Below are 26,260 nucleotides of genomic sequence, written 5' to 3'. Positions count from 1 at the left end.
TGAGCCCAGTATTTCTATATACTCTTGGATTTGCATGTCCAGTGAGATACAAAGATAAGTAAATCCGTAGTCTGTCCAGGTGTTAGCTTGTGACTTGCTAGTGATCTCCCAGGCTGTTTTGATTGAAACACAAAAGTAAGACCTTTCAATCAATACCTGTAATTTATTCCCTCTTAAAGTATTTGTTTTGTTAAAAGATTTCTGAACGGATCTTTTCCTGATGTAAGGTTGGTTTATTTTTGGCATCATGCTCATCACCCAACACACACAAAGTGAAAAACAGAGTCAAGTACATGGTTCACTGTCTGACTGTCTACAAACATCAGTTGATTATTGAGGAACAACTTGATTTCAATTGTATGATGTATTTTGAACACGAGTCGGAACATTCGTCCTGATTGCACATGCGCAGAGATAATTTATTTACTCTGTGTGTCTGCCTGGCATTCAACCAAATTGAAAATCGTTCTAAACAGAAAAAACTTACTGTTCTTAAGGATGTCATAAAGGATACAAACAGCAGGCACGAAGGACTTATGTAACAGTTTAACCTAGAAGGGCACTCGTTATAGTGCATACCTCCCCCATGTTATGCCTGATCCACGAGAACATATCGGGCCCAATACATTTTTGAAATATCATGCTGTACAGTAATCTAGCAATTTTGGCCCTATCTCTCAATGGTGAAGAATCACTTTAAAAAAACTTAAATAAATCTTGTATCCAGATTCGGATCTTCACCAAAATCGAATCAATTCTTCCTTGTCACACACCCAATGTGTCCACAACTTTTCGAGATATTATGCACACAAACAAACAGACAGACGGGTGAAAGCATAACCTCCTTCACCTTTGGTGGCAGAAGTAATAAGGCCTTAGTTATTTTATAACTTGGTTTACAGATCCGCCGACGGTATATTTGCCGAAATGAAATATAAATATAAAACACATTTTTAGCCTTTTATATTTATAAATTTTCCACCGAAGGTGCAAAAGTTTCAAAACCCGAAATGTAAACGTCGGCATTTATTTTCAAAATATAATTTTGTGCGTGCGCACCAAAATGCCGAGTCCCCTTTAACCAAACTGCGCAGTAGTCTTCGGCCATGACGTCTGAGCAGTGGCCAGCATGGTTCAGATTGACTGTGGTTTCTAGGGCGAAAGTGATTGTTAAGTATGTCAGCAGAATAATTTCGAGTGACTGTATTGGTGATTTAATCACGCAACATGTTGACGACAAATATTCTGGCCGAACTATTGCATCAATTCAGTAGAGCAGCAGTGATGATTCGCAGGCTACTCTTGATCGTGCCGATTTTGTTTCTGTCAAAAGTTGTACACCGCTGTTCGTATTGAAAGATTCGATGCCAAGTACCTCAAAGTTTCCCTGCGAGATGCTGATATTCAGCCTTCAACGGACCAGAAATCAGCCTTTGATGTGCTCATGGGGATGGGGAGACGGTACGATCAGATGCCCGCTGAAAAGTAAGAGCTGGTTATGGCTCTGATTGACCGTTTTGAGCGTGTTGACTCCTAGTAGACACCTTTTTTTTAAATCATATCCAGCACTATGCACTGGTGTGCACGCACACATCTATGACTTGGACAGTAATTTTCTCATATCAGCATTGTTTCCATTTGTTTGATGATCCAACAGGTTTCCATAAGAAAAACATGCCAGACTATATTGTAAAACAAGTTTTAATCTTTCTTTATTGTTTTTCACATCAGATGATACAGTGAACATGGGCATCCTGCATTTGAATGGTCTTCCATCTTCAATGTCTTCTTAGATCCTCCTGGTCCAGGATTTATATTTATCCACCCCCCCCCCCCCACCGACCCTTGTCTTTTATATGGAACATCCGAAAACAAATCATAGAAATATATAATTTCTAAAAATTGAAATTGTATTTATATTTATATTTCAACCTACTGACCCTACATTTTAGCTGAAGAACTGTGTAAACCAAGTTATAGAATAACTAAGGCCTAAGGTGGTGTATAAGACACTGCATCAACAGCAGTAAACTTCCAAATTTATTTATTTGTATGACCTTTAAAATCTTTATTTTTATATCGATTGAACTCTCGTTAAATTTGTTTTTAATCGGGGTTGTTATTGACTGGTGACTTGCAAATCATCATTTGTTTAACAAAAAAAAAAATCCTTTGATTCGGTCTGTTTCTGCTACATTGTCACATGCAGTACTAACAGATTGCAGAAACAAAAGTGGAAACTAAAGTTTATGGTATTAAAGTTTCATATATATGTTACTTTGGATTTCTATAGTTTATACAGTATTGATGCTCTGAATGTTTATTGAAATAGTTGGCCTGATTAATGACATTGTTTATGTGCATGTCATAGTTGGGAACTTCTCAATTCCTCAATGATTTATTACATGAACAAGCTGTGTGAAGGTCTGCTCTGCTGAGTAGAGGGTTGTTGCAAAGCCAAAGGCATGCAAACAAAAGTAATTACTTGTACTGTTTTTATTGTCATTCAATGCGTGTTTGTTTGTTTGAAAGCTTGACTACTTTTACTCTTTCACGTGAATACGAAGGAGTAAACAGAGGCCAAATGCTCTGTGAGGCCGAATTAAAGATATCTGTGCATGTTCCCCATCTACCTTCACCTTTGTTGTGTGAGGCAAATTGTTTTGCGATGTTCCCTCCACACCCTTTCCCCAAATGTTCCGAAAAAAATAATTTTCAGTTAATCTTCGCAAAAGACACCATGAGATCTTTAATGTTCAGCAGCTAAGGCTAGCAGACGGGACACACTTCTGAACGCACGTGCGCGGGACGTCGTACTTTTTGATGCAAGTCCCTACCTGCAAAGCATAATGCCAACTGTTTATAGTCGGGCCAAGAATGGAGTGCAGACCAAACAGCGCAGGCAAGTGCGCTACCATTGCACTTTCATGTTGGACATGTTGTTTTAATTTGTGACTGATTATGAATCTATCATGTGAAGTTCAGGTTCAATAACAGAAAAGTCAGGAAGGAATGGGACGGGGTGGGGAGAGATGTGTCCCGGGGGAAGGGAGGGGAGGGGGTGTATGAGGGATGTGGCGTGGATGGGGGTGTGGAGACATCAGAGTGATAACCATGCATGAGTTTATTTACATTACCTTCTGGAATGTCCATGTTATTTGTTTTGCTGATTCGCATCAACGTTTGATTTCTGGAAGCATTGGTGATTGTTTATATGTATATAAAGTTCAACGAAAAGTTTTGTGAAATTTTTATCTCAAAAATTAACATTTTCCCCTTTTTTAGGTATCTTTTATGTTCTGGGAAACACATTTTTTTTGTTTGACCTTAGCAGTGTTTACTTTTAAGGAAACAATCTTATTAATTTTTTTAATGGCCACAATTATTCCCACATTCTTGTTCGACTCAGGTTAGAGCAGGAATTTGGAATTTTGGCTACAGCTGACCCCATGGTGATGCCGACTCTTCACGAAGAACACTGTGGGATATATATATATATATATATATATATATATATATATATATATATGTGTATATATGTATATATATATATATGTATATATATAGATATGTGTATATATGTATATATATATATATATATATATATGTATATATATATAGATATGTGTATATATGTATGTATATATATATATATGTATATATATATATATATATATATATATATATATATATATATATATATATATATATATATATATAGATATATCTATACACACACACACACACACACACACACACACACACACACACACACACACACACACACACACACACACACACACACGGTGGGGAGAACAAGTATTTGATACACTGCCGATTTTGCAGGTTTTCCCACTTACAAAGCACGTAGAGGTCTAATTTTTATCATAGATTCACTTCAATTGTGAAAGACAGAATCTAAAACAAAAATCCTGAAAATCACATTGTATGATTTTTAAATAATTAATTTGCATTTTATTGCATGAAATAAGTATTTGATCACCTACCAACCAGTAAGAATTCCGGCTCTCACAGACCTGTTAGTTTTGTCTTTAAGAAGCCCTCCCATTCTCCACTCATTACCTTCGCATTCTGCGAAAGGTTATGTTTTGGTCGGCATGTATTTATTACCTTCGCATTCTGCGAAAGGTTATGTTTTGGTCGGCGTATATTTATTTATTTATTTATTTATTTATTTATTTATTTATTTGTAATCTTGTGATTCGTATAACTCAAAAAGTATGAAACAGAATTGCATGAAATTTGGTGGGATGATTGGTTATTAGCCAGGAAGCATTCAATTAGATTTTGGGATCGTTTGGGTCAAAGGTCAAGGTCAAGGTCACGAAAAGGTCAAAATCGTCTTTTTACGATAACACGGTCAATTTTTATTCAATTTGCATGCAACTAATGCCAAAATGTTCAGAATTCAACGCCTCATCTTGTGATATGCAATATGAGACAATGACGCCCATACTCTTGTTACCGGTTAGGGGTCAAAGGTCAAGGGGCTCACGACCTTGAAAAATATGCGGTTTTTGTCATAACGCGGTCAATTCTTGTCCGCTTTTCATGAACCCAGCACCAAAATGTTCAGAATTTAATGCCCAATCTTGTGACACAATGACGTCATAACACATGTCACTGGTTGGGGTAAAATGTCGGGGGGGGGGGTCAAGCCCTTGAAAAATATGCGGTTTTCGGCATAACTCAGTCAATTCTTATTCGATTTGCATGAAACCAGCATCAAACGAGATTACCTTCTCTTGTTGAAACGTATTCACCGAGCTTGCGAGTGAAGACTCACCAAAACGACGTGAGTTGATTGTTGTTTAGTCCGTAGCCCCCGAAAGTCGGGGGGGGGTCATGACATTATAGATATGTGGTTTGTGTCATAAGACCATTCATATGAAACCAGTTCCCCACACTCATACCAAGAACAAAAAAGTAGTGGCGGCAAAGGTATGCGCTCTATGAGTGCCCGTTCTAGTTACCTGTATTAACTGCACCTGTTTGATTTTGTTATCTGCATAAAAGACAGCTGTCCACACTCAATCAATCAGACTCCAACCTCCACAATGGGCAAGACCAGAGAGCTGTTTAAGGACATCAGGGACAAAATTGTAGACTTGCACAAGGCTGGGATGGGCTACAAGACAATAGGCAAGCAGGTTGGTGAGAAAGCAACAACTGTTGGCGCAATTATTAGAAAATGGAAGAAGTTCAAGAGAACAGTCAATCTCCCTCGGTCTGGGGCTCCATGCAAGATCTCACCTCGTGGAGCCTCAATGATCATGAGAAAGGTGAGGGATCAGCCCAGAACTACACGGCAGAACCTGGTCAATGACCTGAAGAGAGCTGGGACCACAGTATCAAAGAAAACCATAAGTAACACACTACGCCGTCATGGATTAAAATCCTGCAGCGCACGCAAGGTCCCTCTGCTCAAGCCAGCGCATGTCCAGGCCCATCTGAAGTTTGCCAATGACCATCTGGATGATCCAGAGGAGGAATGGGAGAAGGTCATGTGGTCTGATGAGACCAAAATTGTGCTTTTTGGTTTAAACTCCACTCGCCGTGTTTGGAGGAAGAAGAAGGATGAGTACAACCCCAAGAACACCATCCCAACCGTGAAGCATGGAGGTGGAAACATCATTCGTTGGGGATGCTTTTCTGCAAAGGGGACAGGACGACTGCACCGTATTGAGGGGAGGATGGATGGGGCCATGTATCGCGAGATCTTGGCCAACAACCTCCTTCCCTCAACAAGAGCATTGAAGATGGGGCGTGGCTGGGTCTTCCAGCATGACAACGACCCGAAACACACAGCCAGGGCAACTAAGGAGTGGCTCCGTAAGAAGCATCTCAAGGTCCTGGAGTGGCCTAGCCAGTCTCCAGACCTGAACTCATTAGAAAATCTTTGGAGGGAGCTGAAAGTCTGTGTTGCCCAGCGACAGCCCCGAAACCTGAAGGATCTGGAGAAGATCTGTATGGAGGAGTGGGCCAAAATCCCTGCTGCAGTCTGTGCAAACCTGGTTAAGAACTACAGGAAACGTCTGATCTCTGTAATTGCAAACAAAGGTTTCTGTACCAAATATTAAGTTCTGTTTTTCTGATGTATCAAATACTTATTTCATGCAATAAAATGCAAATTAATTATTTAAAAATCATACAATGTGATTTTCAGGATTTTTGTTTTAGATTCCGTCTTTCACAGTTGAAGTGTACCTATGTTAAAAATTACAGACCTCTACGTGCTTTGTCAGTGGGAAAACCTGCAAAATCGGCAGTGTATCAAATACTTGTTCTCCCGTGTGTGTGTGTGTGTGTGTGTGTGTGTGTGTGTGTGTGTGTGTGTGTGTGTGTGTGTGTGTGTGTGTGTGTGTGTGTGTGTGTGTGTGTGTGTGTGTGTGTGAGATGTCGACCAACGAATGCCAGCAGATGGGACATCTGTTTAATGTCCATCTGAGGGATGGCACAGATATTGATGAATCACCGTGCCTGTGAAATGCTGGAATGACACTATAGCTGGGTCAGGATTCAAACCCAGGCTCGACAGCAAAGAGACAAGTGTGCATACCTCCTCGGCCATCCTACAAGTCCTCTTTTTGAGGAATCAATCCCAGATGGAAATTGACTTTTATTGCATGCCCTTCTATAGACATTTTGACTGTCTCCACATTGTCATTTACCAGAAGTGTTCTTGAATGACCAGACTGGATTCCCAGGGAATGTGAGTTTTCCATATTGTTAAAAAAATAATGTTTGTAATGATGCTGTGACCAGAGGATTGTGGTGGACTTCGTAATCAGACGTCAGACGCTGTGAGTTGGCTTTTTTATAACCTCACAGTTGATTGATTTTAATTTCAACAAGAAACACATTTTTCCTGCTGACATCATCGTGGTGATGACAGAGCAGAGGTTTTTTAGTGTGGTTTCATTTGAATAGTAAAAAAAAAAATTAAATTTTTTTTAACATTTAATTTCATTTTACATACACACACTTGCATGTTTATTGAGAAATGACCGATCCATGTTTCTAATCAGGAAATGCACTTCCCAAATTGTGCTTAATGATAAGCCAAAGATGGTGCCAATACCAGGAACAAACTATGCTTTGCCAGACTGTGTAAATCTTAATATATATATATATATTTTTTATGGGGGTGGGTGTCACAGTTCCTTGTCACAGTCACAGCATTCTAAGGTGCTGGGATGCAATTTGGATTTGAAAATACTGGTACTGCATTACAGTTGAACCACAGCACCCCTGACAACAGACAAGACTAAATCTGTGCGTGCTCACACCACACACAACACGATGGAAGAGAACCATCAAATCAACTTAAAACTTGACGATATCCTTTCAGGCCTTAACATGGACCATCTCCCCATGTTGGATAGATCATTTTTGCATGTTAAAATAACTTTGTGTTTTGGTTAAGTAAAGGCATCCTGTTTTTGTATGCTGTCGGAAGCTGGTGTTTGCGATGGAGAGGTTATCTAGCTTAAGGGTGTCGTGTCATCTGGCCTTCCAGTCGAACCGGCGAGGGAACCCCCAAGAGGGTCATTTGTATGAAGTCACCACAGCGCTCAGCATGAAAGTTCACTCCCCTCTTGTCCTGTCTGGCATTTGCACAGTCCCGAAGGTGTAACGTCACTGCCAGTGTGATCAATGTCATGTGTGTGTCGGTAATTGGTTGTTATCTCCATTTGCTAGTTTCAGAAAGTGGAATGGAATCTTTCCAGAGCTTGAAGTATCCACCTCTGATTTGATAGGGGGGCAGGGAGGGGGGGGTCACGATTCATGGACCAATCTGTAAAGTTTTCTTGTTCTCAAAGTTTTGTTCTGAGGGCTCTTTTCAGGATCATCACAGAGTCCCCAACTGCTTCCAACTGTTGTTTGTTTGTAGTAACATTCGCAGGGATGATTTTTAAGATCTCTGTGAAGTTCTTCTTTATCATTCTCGTTACTCCAGTTACCACTGGTGCAATTTCAGTGCTCCTCAGCATAAAGTATATTTTGACTTTTCCTGATTTCTGCATTACGTCCAAATCTCAGGGTACAAAAACCTTAATTAGCAATGCTGCGTTTTATTTTTTGTATCAAAGTACTACAGCCAGTCCCAATGCTTTTTCTGTGTTCAGGCTTGATGGGATCAGGTTTACTACTTTGTTGTTTTCAATGACTGCCTTTGTTTCATGTTTCCATTAGGTTTCTGGGACTGTAATATTGATGAAACATGAAACAATTGTCCTACAGGGGATACCACTAATCAAGCAGCACAGCAATACATGCATATACTTGCAGACTTAGCTATGAGGAGTGGCTGAAGGAGAGGAGACAGGGCTTTATACACTAGAAAGGAGGTAGTTACGAGGAGATATGATAGAGGTTTAAGATAATGAAAGGTATAGATAAAATAAGTGCAGATGAATTATTCAACAGAGTATACTGTGATAGGACCAGAGGCCATAGCCTCAGATTAAGGAAGAGGAGAGTTAAGCCTGAGAGTAAGGAAGAGGAGGGGACTTTTACTCAGAGAGTAGTTGATGCATGGAATGGCCTCCCTGGAAAGGTAGTGGCAACAGAAACGGTAGATAAGTTTAAATTAGAATTGGATAGGTACCTGGAAGTTATGGAGATGGAGGGGTGTGGGGATGTTGGCAGGACTCTTCGGAGTTTGAGCATGATGCGTGATTGTGTGAATGTGTAAGGAGTGCTATCGGTGGGGATTTCGTCAAGGGGTGTTGTGTGTTTTTAACCATGTCCATGCCCCTTCCCCTGAGAAGAAAAAATGTGTGTGTATAAAATCGTTGTGGGTCGGATGAGAAGACCACCGGGTGGGGGGGGGGTGGGGGTGAAGTGAAGCTGAAACTATCTCGGGTTCCCACCAGACTCCCTGGAATCGCAGGCCATCGCACACTGATAATTCCGTGACGCGGCGGGTCGCTAACCGAACGTGAACGCCAATAACTCAACCACGTGACTTTGGGTCCTCCGTCTACAGTTTATCCGGTTACCTAAAAATATTCATGTGATCTAATTACCGGGGGACACGCTCTCTGTACGCTTGTCCGAACCGGATCACTTTTACTGGATCAGATGCAGCCGAGCGACACTGCCAAGGACGTGCCGGCTAAAAGGAACGGATCGTTGGGAATAAAGTCCCGGCTTGGTTAGGATACGGACCATGTTGGATCAATGAAAGAAATGACAAAAACGAGCTGGGAACATTTCTATAACAGATTTATTACAGGAAGGCAAGGAAATATATGTGGCACAATTAATAGTTTTTTTATTGTGTGTAAGTAGAGGTAGAAAGAAAAAGCAGACACAGAGCAGATTTATCCCAATATACCTTCTGCAATCTTAACTTAAGCGGGGACACTGGACAGGTGCATTGACACACACACACACACACACACACACACACACACACACACACACACACACACACACACACACACACCGATGAAGAAGAGTTCATGAGAAGAAAAAGGAGAGGAGATGACGCTCCGGCGACCTGTGGTTAGCGCTGATCAATGTGCTTGTTTTGTCTGTACGCCATGCGGCCTGAGCGATCCGGGCCGTACAGCACTCCTTTGCTTGCAGCAGCTGTATCGAGGCGGAGGTGCGGGAGGATGTCTGCGAAGGAGGTGCGGGAGGAGACATTTGTGGCCATTGTGGTGAGCGAAGACCAACGTTAAGACGTTATTGTAACCCCATGCACAGATCTCAATGAAGAGATGCGCTATGCATGCCCCGTACAGTGCCTGTGGGTCCGCCATTGCACATGTGGTTATTTATTACAGGGCTGTGCCCATGTCTGCCATCGTGCTTGCGGTTATTTATCAAAGGCGGTGATGTACGTGGTGCTAGCCCTGATCTGTGTCAGGAATTGAAGGAAAAGATTGGATATAATTATTAGATGTAGGTTTGGGTTGAAAAGAAGGCGCCATGTGCGTCCTGTATGGTGGGGACAAGGTAGTTTGTGTTTTTATTCCCTCGGCACGGCATTCCTGCAGTGGCACATCGTGTTGTTGAGGCTTCTGGTCTCCTGAACAGTGGGTGGGGGTTATCGCTGTGCCGCACGTGTTCCATGCAGCTAAGTTGTGGTAGTAGTGGTCTGTTTTTATATCCCCCCCCCCCCGGGCACGGCACGGGCTGTCGATGCTTGTTCTGACTTTTGCAAAGATGCAATCTTGCAATGAAGGGTCTGGTCGCGGCTTTTACAGGCGGTCGTTGCTTGGATTTATCTCAGGAATAAGAGAAAAAGAGTAGGAATTAAGTCAGAGATATAATCAGACCTAACTATGAGATCCACACAACGCACTTGTACCGTTTGTCCCATTAGACGTGAAGGAAGGGTCAGGTCAGGTATGGGAGCATGTGCCAGAACAGCGCGTCGCTGCGTCCACTTTCTGCCGGTACTCCAGGGGCCTCCGTCTGGCCATCCCCCAGGCAGATGCCAGGCCCATCCCCATCTCCTTGAGATGATGGTCAACCTGCTGCAACCATGAGGCGCATGGTCGGCCCACCGGCCTCCTCCACTCATGAGACTCCCTCGCTGAGAGAATCTGGTGAGCAGGATCAGCATCAGGAAAACGAGCCACATGTCCATACAGCCGCAACTGATGCTCACAGACTATGCAGGTAACAAATTTCATCCGAGTCTCTCTCAACAACCGTTCGTTGGACACAAAATCCGACCAGCGATAGCCAAGGATTCTCCGAAGACACCTGGTACCAAAGGAATTAAGTCTCCGTCTCAGATCCTCGGACTTTCGTCCTCCCGCACAGGTACCGGCAGCGCCACACCCCATGATCCAGTGAATCCATGACTCCCCAGGCCCGACCCAGACGTCTATTGACCTCTGACTCGCAGCCAGCAGAGACATGAATATCACTGCCAAGGTAAGTGAATCTCTCCACGACCTCAACATCCTCACTACAAACACACAGACAGGACAGCAGCATCCAAGATGTCACCGAAAGCCTGGATCTTAGTTTTGACCCAAGAAACCCGTAATCCCAGCGGCTCTGACTCCTCATCTGTCGGAGCCGCTGTGTATCTGTGTCTGAAGGGTCTATCTGTGTATATTAATGAAATAACTCTCTGGGGACCACTGTATGAGGGATGCTGTTTCCAGAACCGCAACAATATTGTTGCGGGCCGGGGGTCGAGTGAGAGAGCCACTGGGGGGGGGGGGGGTGGTGGGCGAAGCTATCTCGGCTCCCGCCAGACTCCCCGGAATTGTAGGCCGTCGCACATGGATAATTCTGTGACGCGGCGGGTCGCTAACCGACTGGACGCCAATAACTCAACCGCGTGACCTAGGGTCCTCTTGTCTGTGGGTTGACCGGGTTACCTAATTAATCACGTGATTTAATTACTGGGGAACAAGCCCTAGGTACGCCTTGTCTGAAGCGGATCACTTACCGGATTTGATGCAGCCGAGCGACACTGCCAAGGACGTACCGGCTAAAAGGAACGGATCGTTGGGAATAAAGTCCCGGATAAGCTAGGATTCGGACCATGCTGGATCAATGAGAGAACAGACAAAAAGGAGCAGGGAAAATTTCTAATAATAATTTATTTACAAGCAGGCAAGGAAAGTTACGCGGTACAGTGAATAGTAGTTTTATTGTTGTGTGTTCCAGGGATAGAAAGAAGCACAAGGTGCGACAATGTACAAGCAACTTACAAAAGCAGACACATAGCAGACTTAACCAGAAATAATAATTATAATCTTCTGCAATCTTAGTTTACGACTTGGGTGGAGAAGGCGGAGTCGGGAGTGGTAGGCGGGACCAGGTGGGTGGAATCAGCGACGTGTGGGTGGAGAAGGGCGAAGTGGAGGTGGAGTCTCAGCGATGACTGTGGGTGAAGAAGGCGGCGTCGCAGCAAATGGGAGGAGAAGGCGAGTTGGGGATCCAGCGCGTCAGAGACAGAACGGCTTCGCCATCCGCCTTTTATAAACCCCGCAGTGCGGGGTGGGGGGTCAAACGAAGCGATGCTTCATCACCTGAATAGGGTGCTCTGATTGGCCCTGGCCCCCGCGCGGCCCGGCCGCGATGGCCGGAAGCGGTTCCACGCCACTTCCGGCAAGATGGCCCCACGCTGTGGCATCGTCTCACTCTGACCTCATGACATGATATGCATTGCCCCACACCAAACTCCGCGACATAAATTGCCTTGCAAGAACTCCCGAACCGTGTTGACAACTGGCTGAGGGTTATGTCGGCCCCGCATGCCCGCCCGGGCACCCCCGGCTAGCGCTGGTTAATGTGCCTGCTCCGTGATGCGCCACGCAGACCGAGCTGTACAGCATTCCACTGCTTGATCGTGGCCTCGCAGGCCGGAGAGCCGAGAAGGTAAGATGTTATGGCAAACCCATGCATAGACGGTATGATGTGTTCATTCGTGCCCTGCTCTGTATGATAAAGTGTCGTGAGCGGCGCACGGGTCTGCCTTCGAGCATGTTCAGCACAGTGTGTGCGGATCCGCCATTAAGCACATGGCCAGCGCTCGCATTCGCCCGCACACTTGTTTTCCGTACAGTGTGCGTGCATCCGCCATTAAGCTCGCGGCCAGCGCTTGCGTTCGCCAGGTTCTGTTATCGTGTGCACTGGGCCAACTCCGATCTGTGTCAGGCATTGAGGGGAACGATCGGATGTAATAATTCGATGGAGGTTTGGAATGAAAAAAGATATAGATATGTGTCAGACGGAGAAATGGAGGGAAAAGAGAATGCCGATATAATTAGTCCAGAAATGGGTTAAAAAGTATGTGCCGCCCGTATCGTGCACAACGTGGCGTGGTTGTCGTTTTTCTATTATTGGCCTCTGACAATGTGGCTATTGGCACCAAGCTACTAACCACGCTCTTGCCGATATTAGGTCACTTCCTTCTGTGTTGTGAAAAACAATATCCATACAGGCTCGTTAAGTGATATTCATTCGTATGCCTTTTCAATGCAACCGGCAATCTCATCCCAGATCATTGGAAATGTCAGACGATCATCTCGAGCTTGCGACAGAGGTTCGTTCGAGGGTATCACTGTTTCCTTGCAGCTGTGCTGTCGATGCTCGTGGTATTGTTGCGGATTTCTATTCCCCTCCCCCAGCCACGGCACGTGCTGCACGTGTTGGCTTCTGCGAGGACGCAAATTCTGATTTACCTCAGGAATTTAAGCAGAAAAGAACATTACAAATGAAGTCTGTGGTGTAAGCAAACCTAGCTATGAGATCCCCACAACGCATGTCCCATTTGACCCACGAGACAAAAGGGAAGGTGCTATCTAAACGTATATTAATGGAATAACTGTCTTGGGACCACTATATGTTTGATGGCATTGCCTTGGAGGCAATGCGGTTCCTTCAACCGCAACTATATATATATATATATATATATATATATATATATATATATATATATATATATATATATATATATATATATATATATATATACATATACCGGGCGTAGTGGCGTGCGCCTGTAATCCGGCTACTCGGAGGCTTGGGTTGGAGGATCGCTTGAGGACGGGGGCTCTGCACTGGGCAGGGTGTGGAGCAGCCCGGAATCATGGCGAAACCCAAATCCTGATCCCTGTGTCGTAAGAGGCGACCAGGGTTGCGTCAGGAAGGGCATCCGGCGTAAAAAAAAAACCTGTGCCAAATCAGTATGCGGATCATAACGGATGATCCGCTGTGGCGACCCCTAACGGGAGCAGCCGAAAGACGAACAACACAACATATATATATATATATATATATATATATATATATATATATATATATATATATATATATATATATATATATACATATATATATTTATTTACAAAAACTTAAAATAAATAAAAAAACACAAAAACACTAATTATTAATTAATAAAATAAAATTGCTTTTTGGATCTTGTGCTGATAAATTTGTGTGCTGTTGATGTTGCACAGGCATGATGGGCTGAATGGCCTCCACCTGTGTCTGATTTCCTTGTATTACTTTGTTCAGGGTGGGGCATTTATATCTGACACATTTGCAATCTTTCTAGTGGGAAGCAGTCTTGGCATAACTTATTTTCTTTGTTTTACAGATAATACTTGAAAGTTTTTAATGATGGAGCATTTTCAGTGCAATAAGCATTTTTCTTTTTTTAATAATTTTTTTTAAAATGCATTGAGAATGCCAATTTCACAAACAAGGTCATCATGACAGATGAGGCACACTCTGATTTGGCAGATTTAACTCCACCAGATTTCTTCCTCTGGAGATTTCTGAAGGGCAAAGTTTATAAGGAACATCCAACATCGATCGATGAATTGAAGGCAAACATCACTGCAACCATCCGTTCTATTCATCAAGAGACCTTGGTTGCGGTAATGAACAATATTGTTACGAATTCTGGCCCGCCCGGCGTGCGAGCGGCTGTGTACCTCTAATGGCAGCCGCGTCGCCCACCGGACAGACAATTCAGTCGTGACCCTCCTTGGAACTACCGCCAGGAGCTAGTCACGGGTGGGGGTTTAACCTCACCACGATCGTGCCAATTGCCCACCCACGCAGGATAGGGTTGCTCGCCAAATTCGACCAACCTAAGTACCTGCGGAGTAGTCGACTGGGTGATCGTACCTCGTCGCAAGTCAGCCGAGGACACGAACCATTTAAGCGGTCCGTTCCGTGCTACAGTGATAACCGAGCGGTGTTATCGCCGACCTCGACGGATGTGATTCTGTTTACCGGGCGTTCAAAACCCACTACTCATTCCACGATACAAGATGGCACTTTCACAAGGGAAATCGACGCAATGAACGGGATTCGTTTCACACAAGGACATTTGTTCATACAGCACACGTATTCATAAGCGAGGCAGTCATGCAATATACAAGCAAGAAATAGAAAACAAAACCAATACGACCGACTAAAAGCAAGGATCAATTTACATGCACAGTTACTTACACAGTTTCTACTTGGCAGGACACGGCGCCACAGCATGCATACAAAAACAACGAAATGGCCACCCCCAAAGACGAGGGTGGCAGATAGGGTCCACGGACCTTTATGGCACGGGACCTGGAGGACCGAACGGGTCCCGTGAGACCGAAGGGTCTTACCCGCGCCCTCGTGACGCGACAGTGAGCAGGTCGCGACGTCGACTCCCCACGGCCTTGTGTAGCCGCGCCTGACCTTGGGCCCCTGGCGTGGTCGGCGAGCTCTCTCCGGCGTTGCTGCTGGTGCTTCCACGACCCACGACCAAACAAGCAAAAGACTGAAGGGCAGAAGGGGCTTCAGGACCAGAGAGAGAAGCCCAAAACGAAGAGTCCAAACGAAGGGAGGGAGAAGAGAAGCCCAAGGGGTGACCAGCGCCACGAGACCAAGAACGAATGAGCCAGCATGAACCGAGAAGAAACCCCCGAGCCTCGCGTCTGTTCGCCTTTTGTAAAGCGGGGCTCCACCCTTTGCCCAGCCCTGTTTCTGGCTCCACCTCCCTTCTGGAAGCTTCCCAAAAAGGGGTGTGCCCTCTCGCTCCCCCCTCCCCACGCCGTGCGGGGGACGAGGAAAGTCAATTTTGGCTCGGGGCCAGGGAATTATTCCCCCAAAATCAGACCCCTCCTTTACATGACCTTTGACCCCCGCTCGAATCGCACCTCCCCCACACCAAGTGCGGGGAAGAACAGGCGGGAGAATCAGGCGGGAAAAAAACCCCACAGGCTCGCAGGAGCTTTTGTCCTGCCAATCCTTCTCGGACGGTTTCCGACGCGGAAACCGTCCTACCGTGGTCCGTGAAGGATGGCGTTCGTAAGCGGGCGTAGTGGCGAAGATGGTGGTGATTGTTGTGGGGGTGGTGTGAGCGTGGTTGGCGTTGTGGCGTAGTTGGTGGTGGCGGTTGTTTGTGTGGAGGTTTGTTGCAATGGTGGGTCAAAATAACTATTGATACAGAAAAACCCTATCTCAGAGTCGCAGCCCGGTGAAACCTGAAGAAAGGCCTTTAACAACGGTGGGGACCTAGCTGCACATAAACTTAGCGTCATAACTGATCTAAGGACCCTTTATGGTGTATTGCGAATTTCCACAGCCGTAACAATATGATGATCCGCTGTCGTGAATGCACGAATTCGAAAGGGGCCCATTTGTCTGATGTAATTTTTAAGAAATAAAGAATCAAAATTGATTTTTAAAACGTGAAGTATGTGCCTATGTTGTATAGAAATTTTGTTTTATTTGGTTTAGAAACAAAAAAGTTATAAGGATAATAAAACTGTCACACATAAATGCCCCACCCTGTATATACACACATGTAGCATATAACATGCTGCACATACACGCATGAGGAAGGTTTGTTTCCTGTCATGGCCTGTGCCTAATACATACCGCAGACAGTTTGATCAAAAGAGTGAAGGGGGTGGGTGAGAATTTAATAAAAAAAAATTTGATCTTCATCTTTGTGTGTTTTTATCCCCCGCCGCGTGGCAGAAGGGGGATATTGTTGTCACCCGGGTCGTCCGTCCGTCCGGCTGGCTGGGCGTCAACATTTATAGCTGTGAGTGCAATAACTTATAAACTGTTCGCCATATCGATTTGATAGTCGCAGCTGCTGAAAGAAAAGCTGCTGAAAAGCCGGTTTTTGTCATGGGGAATGATGCATGCCGGGAGATAAAGACATTGTCGGAGACATGAAAGACCCAAATAATATCAGACATGGTGTATATTTCCTCCACTGATTTTAATAAAGATATCTCCCGCATCATCAAAAAATAATTTTTAATCGTGATTTACGTTATTTGATCGCTGATCCCAAATCCAGGCCGAAGTAACCGGAAATTGCGTCAAAATCATCAGCTGTGCGGCGCTTATACGTACCACGGTATAGTTGGCAAGTATACAGTTGTGAACACGTTTTAGGTAAAGTCAGAAGCGAATGTAAGAAGAATTCTACGTTCGCTTCTAGGCTTTGCCTATTCCATATCAGCGAACGAAGTGAGCTTCATACTGTGACGTCCACGGGACTTGTACAGTCCCGCCAACGTAGAACGAGCCGAAACGATGGAGGCGGTTTATTTATTTATAACCCAAAGATGGCGGTTTTAATCGCTCTACCGCAAACAGGATGAGGAAGGTGGCACGAGTCGCTTTTCACTGAGTTGATAACGTTTATTTCTCTAACCAGAAATAACAAGACTCGGCAAGAAGAGGGATCCGGGGCGATTCGACGGGATGGTGGTGTGGGTTCGGGCGTGGGGAAAACACAAACAATTCCAATGGATATACCAATCTCAAACCCTCTAAGGCGCCAGGTACACACACACACACACACACACACACACACACACACACACACACACACACACACACACACACACACACACACACACACACACACACACACACACACACACACACACACACAACGTAGCTGGTCCTGGTGGTCAGGCTGGCCCGTGGTGTAAACGCAACAGTCCCTGGATTGGCGTCGGACGAGCTGGCGTTGCGCTCGTCAGGGGCAGGAGACACCGTGGTGCTGTCGACCTCCTGGTCCTGGCCCAAGTCCGCTCACAGCCGCCAGGGAACCAGTTCTGGCGCCAAGTTGCGAGCAGGAGAGGGAGGCAGGTCCGCCCGCCGTTCGACCCCGTATTCCGAGCCAGCAGAACCCCAGAGCCAACCAAGGTGAGGCACGAGGCACAGCAAGGCCACAAGACACGATCAAATCCAGGATCGAATCGGCGCCACAAACAGCACGCTCCCAGCACAACAGCCTCCACCAAAACGGTTTTTCTTTACCGATCTTCTTCCTCCCCCCTTTTTCCCCGAACAGAGCCTTTTTATTCTCGAGTCCTCGTCACTTCCAATCGAGCCGTTTTATTGGCCCTCCGCCGTCGCCTTCCGCCAATCGTGATCACGGGGCGGAGCCATCCGCAGCACTGTCCTGTGATGTCACGGCAAGCCTCCAGGGAATACTAAAAGGGCTTACGCAGACACACTTACCCTATCCCGTGTCCCGATCTAATTACGTGACAATTATCATTTACCCCTTGAAGAAATTGGCATTTACTAGACAACTTATCACCACTGAATTGCTACTTATTACATCGAGATCCTGGTAAAACTCGAACAGCATGGCATACCTAATTAAACATCCTAATTACCCTTTGAATGCATACCCCCCCTCAGACGTGACAATACTTAACGCGTGCACATGAGAGTATAGGAAACAACAACAACACAATACCCCTGGCTATTTGGAATCTGTGTCGTTAGCTATGACCTTTTGCTTCCGGTTGTTTTTAAACGCTGTGCGGTGTATAAACGCGATTGGCTTTTATTTCTATCTTGTGAATATTACTTAACGCGTGCACATGAGAGAATAGGAAACAACAAAAACAACACAATACCCTGCCAATTGTGAATCCGTGTCATTGCCTATGACCCTTTTGCTTCCGTTTTTGTTTTGTTTCTGGTTGTTTTTTTTTTGTTTCCGGTTTTTGTCATGGGGAATGATGCATGCCGGGAGATAAAGGCATCGTCGGAGACATGAAATACCTAAATAATATCAGACATGGTGTATATTTCCTCCACTGATTTTAATAGATATCTCCCGCATCATCAAAAAATAATTTTTAATCGTGATTTACGTTATTTGATTGCTGATTCCGAATCCAGGCCGAAGTAACCGGAAATTGTGTATACAGTTGTGAACAAGTTGTAGGTAAAGTCAGAAGCGAATGTAAGAAGAATACTACGTTCGCTTCTAGTATTTATTTTTTTTAGATGAGATCCTGTTCGAGGTGGTGTAGTTTTTGTTGTGGAGGTAATGTTGAGGTAATATTTATTTTTGCAGATGAGATCCTGTTCTAGGAAGTGTAGTTGTTACTGTGAAGATAATGTTGAGGTAATATTATTTTTTTTAGATGAGATCCTGTTCTAGGTGGTGTAGTTGTCGTTGTGAAGGTAATGTTGAGGTAATATTTATTTTTTCATGGCAAAAAGACTTTAATTTGATATATTTAAGAAGGGAATGTAAGAAGAATTCTACGTTCGCTTCTCGGCTTTGCCTATTCCATATTAGCTGCGAGTGCGATAACTCATAAACTGTTCGCCATTTCGATTTGAAATTTGGGTCACATGTACCACCTGAAAAGGAAGAACCCTATTGATTTTGGGCATGGCCGGATCCAAGATGGCCGACTGGGGCGGTCCGTCCGGCTGGTTGGCTGGGCGTCAACATTTATAGCTGCGAGTGCAATAACTCATAAACTGTTTGCCATATCAATTTGAAATTTGGGTCACATGTACCACTTGAAAAGGAAGAACCCTATTGATTTTGGGCGTGGCCGGATCCAAGATGGCCGACTGTGGCGACCATCTTGAAAAAAATGTTTTTTGTAATAAATGGAAAAACGCTTATTTGATTTCAATTATTTTTCAATGACGGGGGATTCCCCATCTCTGATGGGTATATTTATATTATTTGGAATTCAGCATCTAAAATGGCTGTGATGAATATCCCATTAACACACTCTCCTCCTCGCTCCCTGAGTGTATAGTAGCAATGTCGGTATCTATACACCGCCAAATTGATTTTTTTCCCCATTAACAACTGTTTATTTTTTTATTTTTAGCTATTATGCAAAGATTGGTATTCCAGTCAGCGAAGCAATGCGTCTTGCATTGTAATTTATTCTAATTTGTTCTCCATCCTAATTGAGCTGACCCCTTATTTTCTGTTCCAATGAGCCTTTTTTGTGTCTGCTCAATCTGCTCAACTATTTTTTAAGTTTTCTTTTATATCTCTCTGTTCTTTTATCGTTCTCCCAATTGTCGTTGTATATCTGTTGCTATTTCATTTTATGTTTCTTTTGTCTTTTTTAAATTGGTGGGGTTGTGTTTTGTTATTGCTTCGGTTTCACACGTGTCATTTTCTTTTCACCCCTGTCTTGGAAAGTTTCTTACATTGTGGGCTTAGGATACCTTTTCTGGCTTGATGTCTGTGTTTGCATACCAATTGGGTTCAGTCGTCTGTTGACCTTTACACGTACTCAGCCAACCCTGCAGTTGTCACTCTTTGCGCCTGGTTGAGCTTCATCAGGCCGCTACCTCTTCCTCATCTTGGCAGGTGCATTTTTGGAATGCATTGATTTTGTTGATTGTGTGGGGTTTATGGATTTCTGATAGGGGCCAGTTTACTATTCTGCAGGTGTACTGGAATGCTGGTGCTGCGAGTTGGTTTCTGGCTTTGATTTTGTTCCTTGGGGAGAGGAATGTTTTCAGGATCAGCCTCATTCTATGCAAGTTTTCTTTGGCAATCATTTTGTGCATTTGTTTCTGATGTATTTGGTGGCCCTCTTCTACTCTCAGGTACTTGTAAGATGCTTTGTTGTCAAGCTCCTTTATTATGTTGTAGTTAGGTCGATTTTTGTTCGTTTCCCTCGAACGAATGTGCACTTGGCCCGTTTATCTCAATGAAATTACATTTGAATGTTGTTGGGTTACCGTTTCACTAATTTAAATTATTCTGACAATTTTTCTTCATCTTGCTTATTAATGTGGTTGCTCAGTGGGTCCAGGACCAGTCAAAACAGGAGGGAAGAAAGGTTATCACCCTGGAAGATCCAATGATGTATCTTAACCCTGGTATTTCAATCTTTCCTTCTGAATGCTGTAGCATCAATGTGGTGTTCCAGAGCTCCATTGCTTTCTCTATCTGTTTGGTTATTTGGGGGTGATCTTGTTTGTATACCTACATGCAATTCATCATCCATAAATGGGACACTATCAAAAGCTTTTTTGCAGTCTATCCAGGCTGTGGACAATTAGGTTCTTCTCGTTTTGCAGTTTTTGATTATGGCCTTGTTTAGTAGTAGGTGGTCGACTGTTCCGTAGCATCCTCTTAATTACGTCTCTTCTGTTCTGCTTATGGGCCTCCTTGTTGTGTTAAGTGCTGGTCCATCATTTCTGTGGTGATTATGATTCCTGTTCGAAGTTTGTATGTTGTAGGGAGATACTCTATTAGTCTATCCTTGTGAGGTAGTTGGGTTTCTTCAGATTTTGTGATGGGGGATGTGTTGACTTGTGTCAGAACAGCTGTATACACAAAGGCACAAGTTTATCCTTCTCTGGGGGAATTGATACATTTTGCTTTTGTTTCCCAAATTCGTGGTGGAATCTTTTCAGGCTATTTTCAAACATGGTTTTGTTCTCTCCTGTTGCTGACTTTGTCAGTTTTCTTTAAATTAAAAAATAAAATCTTCCTTGCTGTCATTTCTATTTTGTTTGTTTTCAGCACCCATTATGTCGAAGTCTTTGTCTTCGATTTTATATAGTCAAACTTTCTTTAGCACGGCATTTATGCACTGGATGAAATGCGACAAAACCTCCCCAGCGTGAGGGTGTTCCACATTTACACCAGCATGGCAAAACGAAGCGGTGATAATTTTATATCATTTCTTTTTTTTAAATTTCCATTCTATTATATTTCGTTCAATAAAATTAAATGTACTTGTACTTTTACAGTTACAATGTGATATAAAATAAAGTACATTACTATACTGTATGTAGGTTTCATACATTTGTGAGTTGTGCACCCGCATGTGAATCGGTAGTGGAGGATTACAGTCGCTACAGTGTGTGGATTCAAGTGCAAGTGAACCTTTTTATTTTGATTCATCCAACCCATCGATCAATTATGGCTCCCAAAAGACCATCTGAATCAACCAGGGTAGGAGAAGAAGAAGAGGAAAACGATGACCATAGAGGTCAAACTTGATAGCCTGTATAAATTATCATCAGTTTCTGCTTAATTTTTGGCCAGACAATATGGTGTGAATGAATCAACCACAAGGAAAATATGGAGTCTGAAGATTGTGTGTGTGTGTGTGTGTGTGTGTGTGTGTGTGTGTGTGTGTGTGTGTGTGTGTGTGTGTGTGTGTGTGTGTGTGTGTGTGTGTGTGTGTGTGTGTGTAAGGGTTATATATTGAATTTTTATTTTTCTCTGGTACCTACACTTATTTTAATGTACGTTTAAGAATTCTGTACCATACCATGCAAAAAAACATTGTAAATACCAAGAAAGGCTGTTTTGGGGTCAATTTTTCAGGTTCATGGAACATATCCCCATTTCTCCATAAGTTGAATTATTCTCTCAATGCCAGTTCCTCCAACACGAGGGTACCACACAGTGAATGTTGGAAAATGTTTGACTGTTTATCCAATATATAAAGCTCAACCCAACCACTCACTGATTGACGGACTCACTGACTGACTGATATTGATGTTCAGTACCTTCCGGGTGACGTAGAAAGCTGTAATTTTGTGTGCCCAACGGACATCGAAGCCGATACACCAGGAAAAATTAGAGCCGTCTGAAAGCGCCCGTAAATGAAAATATCTGAAAATAATTGCAGCCTTTTTGTGCTCATTGCTAGTGAGTGATCTGAGACGATGTGTACAGCACAGTGGTAAGTGTTACAATGTATATACTTTAATAAAAATGTAGTTTATACATTTATAAATATGTTATTATGGTAAACTGTGAAATAAAAACCTCAATTAATATCTAGTCTGAGGTCGGTGATGCTTGCCTATAATCATAAAGCTTCTATTTATGATGCACCTGCGTATGAGGCACGGTTCGTTATTGCTTACAATATGCAAGCATACCCCATTTCTGTACTAATATATTTTTTACTCACAAGGTATACTTTAAATTGTACAATGTGTACAAAGTACTTGCACATTGTAAGCAATAACGAACCGTGCCTCCCCATTATCTCGGGACGCTCACTTGCATTTATTTTCTTCATTTATTTTTTTCATTTTTTTTGTATTTTCATTTACGGACTCTCTCCAATGGTTGTGTGATTTATTATTATTATTATTATTATTATTATTATTATTATTATTATTATTATTATTATTGTCCCTGGTGTTTTAGCTTTGATGTCCATCGGCATGCAAAATTACCATGCTTCTCTATTGTCTCGGGTCGCTCACCTGCATTTTTTTTTCATTTTTTCTTTTCATTTATTTATATTTTCATTTAAGGACACGTTCCAATGGTTCTGTGATTTTTTTTTTTTTTGATATATATTTTTTTTCCTGGTGTATCAGCTTCAATCTCCATCGGCACGCGAAATTGCAACTTTCTACATCAACTGGAAGGTACTGAACATCAATATCAGTCAGTAAGTGGTTAGAATGAGCTTCAGTATATATTAAAAAAAAAAAAAATTGGGGGGGGGGGGATTCTCTTCTTTTTGTTATATTTGTCACCTTTCCTACACCGCTACAAAGTGCACAATATTAATTTCTTTCAAGGGGGATGATTTTTGGTAAAATTTTACCAATTGATCGGTTGGTTCACCTAATTTGCATTTTCGTCTGTTTGTTGTTTTCTATTCATTAGAATTGTCGCCTTTATCTGAGTGGTGTCAGTCTTATCTTTTCTACTTTGTTGCAAAGCTCTTTTCCTAATCGATGCTGCTCTTCATCATACTCATCTTCCTTCTCTCCTCCATTCTGCCATTTTACCCCTTCCTGCCAATCATCATTCGCCATTCCTCCATCTAAGTTAAACATCTATGTCAGTGGGCCAATTCCGCTCCCCCTCCCGAGGTTGATCCGTATGTCATTCCCCCTCCACACCTCATCTCCGCCACTGGGTTCCCAGTGTCACGCCCCATCTTCTCCATGTAGCCTCTCTCCATGCTGCTGCGGTCACGTCCCCATTACACCGGGAAAAATCAAAGAACCGCTGGAAAGCGTCCGTAAATGAAAATTCATTCCCCGGTGAGCCCTCGGCTCCCATCCTCTTCATATTTTCTGCCACTTGTCTTCTGGTCTGAACTGTTATTTCTTTTATCCTACTTTTTATCATGAATTTATTGGTTGTTGTTGCAGATTTTTCAAAAATGTGATGTGGTGCTGTCTCGATACTGGTGGCCACTTTCATTTTTATTATCTGGTCTATTAATCTCCTTCTCCTCCTCCTGCCATGCATTCCCCATTGCTTATGGGTTGAATATATTATGCTGTAACTTTTGTCGATTAGGTATCTCTTTTGCAGCTTTATTTTTGTTTTTACGAAGATGGGTAAGCACTTTCTCAGCCTCGAACTTGGTACAGATCCGTGTCTTTCTGAGACGGTCATCTTTCTCACAAGAGGCGGGGCAGGCTTTATTCTTTAGAGTGCGCATTCCAGCTGCTCTGTGTGGCTGCACAGACTCAGAACTCTGCCTGTATGGGGTCTGTGCCCCATTATTCGGTGTTTTGTTTTCTTTTATCCTTAACATAAGGCCAAAAAAAAAAATGTTGCATTGGCGTAACGAGTCACTGAAAAATAGGGTAGGTCGGTCGGGATCTTTTTTTTTTTATTTTTTATTTTTTTCCTAATAAATCCCTCCCAAAATCTCCCCCGGCTCGAGTACCACCCTTTTTGTCGGCGGGTTCTGTCCGAAACACTTCCGGGTTTTTGCGATCGCAATCGCAATCAACAAGATACTTGAAAACGATAGCAAAACAACAAAAATAGCAATAAAATAGGGTCGGAAAAATTTTTCGATAGCAAAAAAACAAAAAAAAAACGTAGGGTCGGCGGAATCTTTAGGGTCGGGCGGGTTACGCCAATGCAACATTTTTTTTTTTTTGGCCTAAGCTTCATTTTTGTCTGTCTTTTCTCCCCGCTATAATTTCCACAAATGCATCTCTTCACCATAATGCTGTCTGTTCTGGCCTGTTGTAATCCTGTTACCACCCAGAAGGAATTTGCAAGTCAATAAGATGTTGGAAATTTTGATTTTTCCATGTTGATTTAACAAAGCTCTGATTTGTTAAATGAATGTGTGAGTGGATGGGTCTTTTACCATGTTGCTCTTAAGTTGTTGGTTATAAATATGACCTCAGGACCTGTACCTTATCTCGTCCCTGGCCGAATGTTATAACCCAAATTTGGTAGCATTCTGACTGGTGGGTCTGGAGAAGAAGATTTTTAAAGGAATTGATGCGATTTTTCCCAAAAGTTGACTAATTCGGCCATTTTGACACACTTCCAGTCATGTGATCCGTATGACTTCTGCAATATAATTAACATCCCTACCCGAGCCTAATGTTGCAACCCAAATTTGGTAGCATTCTGACTGGTGGATCAGGAGAGGAAGGTTTTAGAAGGAATTTGTGAAACCGCCATTTTGATACACTTCCGGTCATGTGAAAGGCATGGCCTTTGCAATTTAACATCAAGACCCTCTCCTAATGTTGTCACGCAAATTTGGTACCATTCTGCCTGGTGGGTCTGGAGAAGAAGATTTTTGAAGACATTTACTAAGTCAGCCATTTTGACCTACTTAAAGTCATGTGACTGGAACGGGCTTTGCAATTCCTGTTACCATTCAGCAGAGGAACGTTGCTGCCAAATTTCAGCCGGATCGGTACAGCTGTTTGGCCGGAGAAGTCGAAATGGGAGACACACGGACGGTGCGTGATGACAATACCTTATCTGGAATTTAAATTCCAGATAAAAACCCAGCTCGATCCATCATATAATGCAAATTCTGTTGTTTGTCCATGCGTTCATCTGTCTCCCATTTACGGCGGCCGTTTCCCATGCTGCGTTTGAAAAGCTGCTGATTGGTTGTTTTGCATTTTCATTTCACCTTTCTCGATGCAATGTCGTCAGTCACTTTATTGTCCATTTCAGTAATCTTTAATATCAAGATGAACATCTGGATTAAAGTAGATTTAATACAGATTTTCATGAAGTAACACAATTTAAATCAGTTATATTTTCCCCTCTCTTTTTAAATTTTTTTTTTTAGACAAATCCAGTTCTCTTCCACCCGATGTTGCACCACAATTTCGCGAAAACAGCTTTGGCTCTGAGTGAAACCAGGAGTTCAACACAATTAACCTTTTTAAAATCCATTAAATCATTTAAATTAATAGATTAACTGAAACATTTCCCATCACTGGGGATGGGTACCTTTTGCTCGTCACTTTTAACCCTCAAATGTGTATGGATGGTCTGTTTATGCTTTCTTGCTTGGTCCCCTGGTGTCATTCCAAACGTCATGGTGTATGCTTAAATGCCCCAGATCATCTTGGGATGAGCATCAAATGCTATCCATGAAAATGGAAATGTACACCGAACATGAATGGTCACAACCAGCAACAAAATCCGGTAACGGGCTGATTGGAAAATGCACATTTAAAGCACTCTTAAAGATTAACTTGATACCTCTTATCCATGGCAACCTCCACCACG

The 26,260-nt window shown here is 43.1% G+C and overlaps 1 protein-coding gene across 2 annotated transcripts in view; it reads left to right on the top strand.

Annotated features, from left to right (window-relative positions):
- LOC147031672 (E3 ubiquitin-protein ligase CBL-B-B-like) overlaps nt 1-26,260 on the top strand; it is a 132,538-nt gene that overhangs the window by 33,262 nt on the left and 73,016 nt on the right. The window contains exon 5 of one of the 2 annotated variants that reach the window (XM_085852111.1): nt 23,113-23,163. The exons of the other annotated variant lie outside the window; for it this stretch is intronic. Within the exon in view, the coding sequence (XP_085708237.1) occupies nt 23,113-23,163 (51 nt within the window). The remainder of the gene's footprint in view (nt 1-23,112; nt 23,164-26,260) is intronic. 2 annotated transcript variants of the gene reach the window in all.

The sequence above is a fragment of the Eptatretus burgeri genome, chromosome 2, assembly GCF_056783735.1.
Source record: "Eptatretus burgeri isolate ZD-2024b chromosome 2, Ebu_testis_v1, whole genome shotgun sequence".
NCBI classification, from domain to species: domain Eukaryota; kingdom Metazoa; phylum Chordata; class Myxini; order Myxiniformes; family Myxinidae; genus Eptatretus; species Eptatretus burgeri.
The sequence above is the reverse complement of the archived record's forward strand: the minus strand, read 5'-3'. Positions and strand labels throughout refer to the sequence as shown.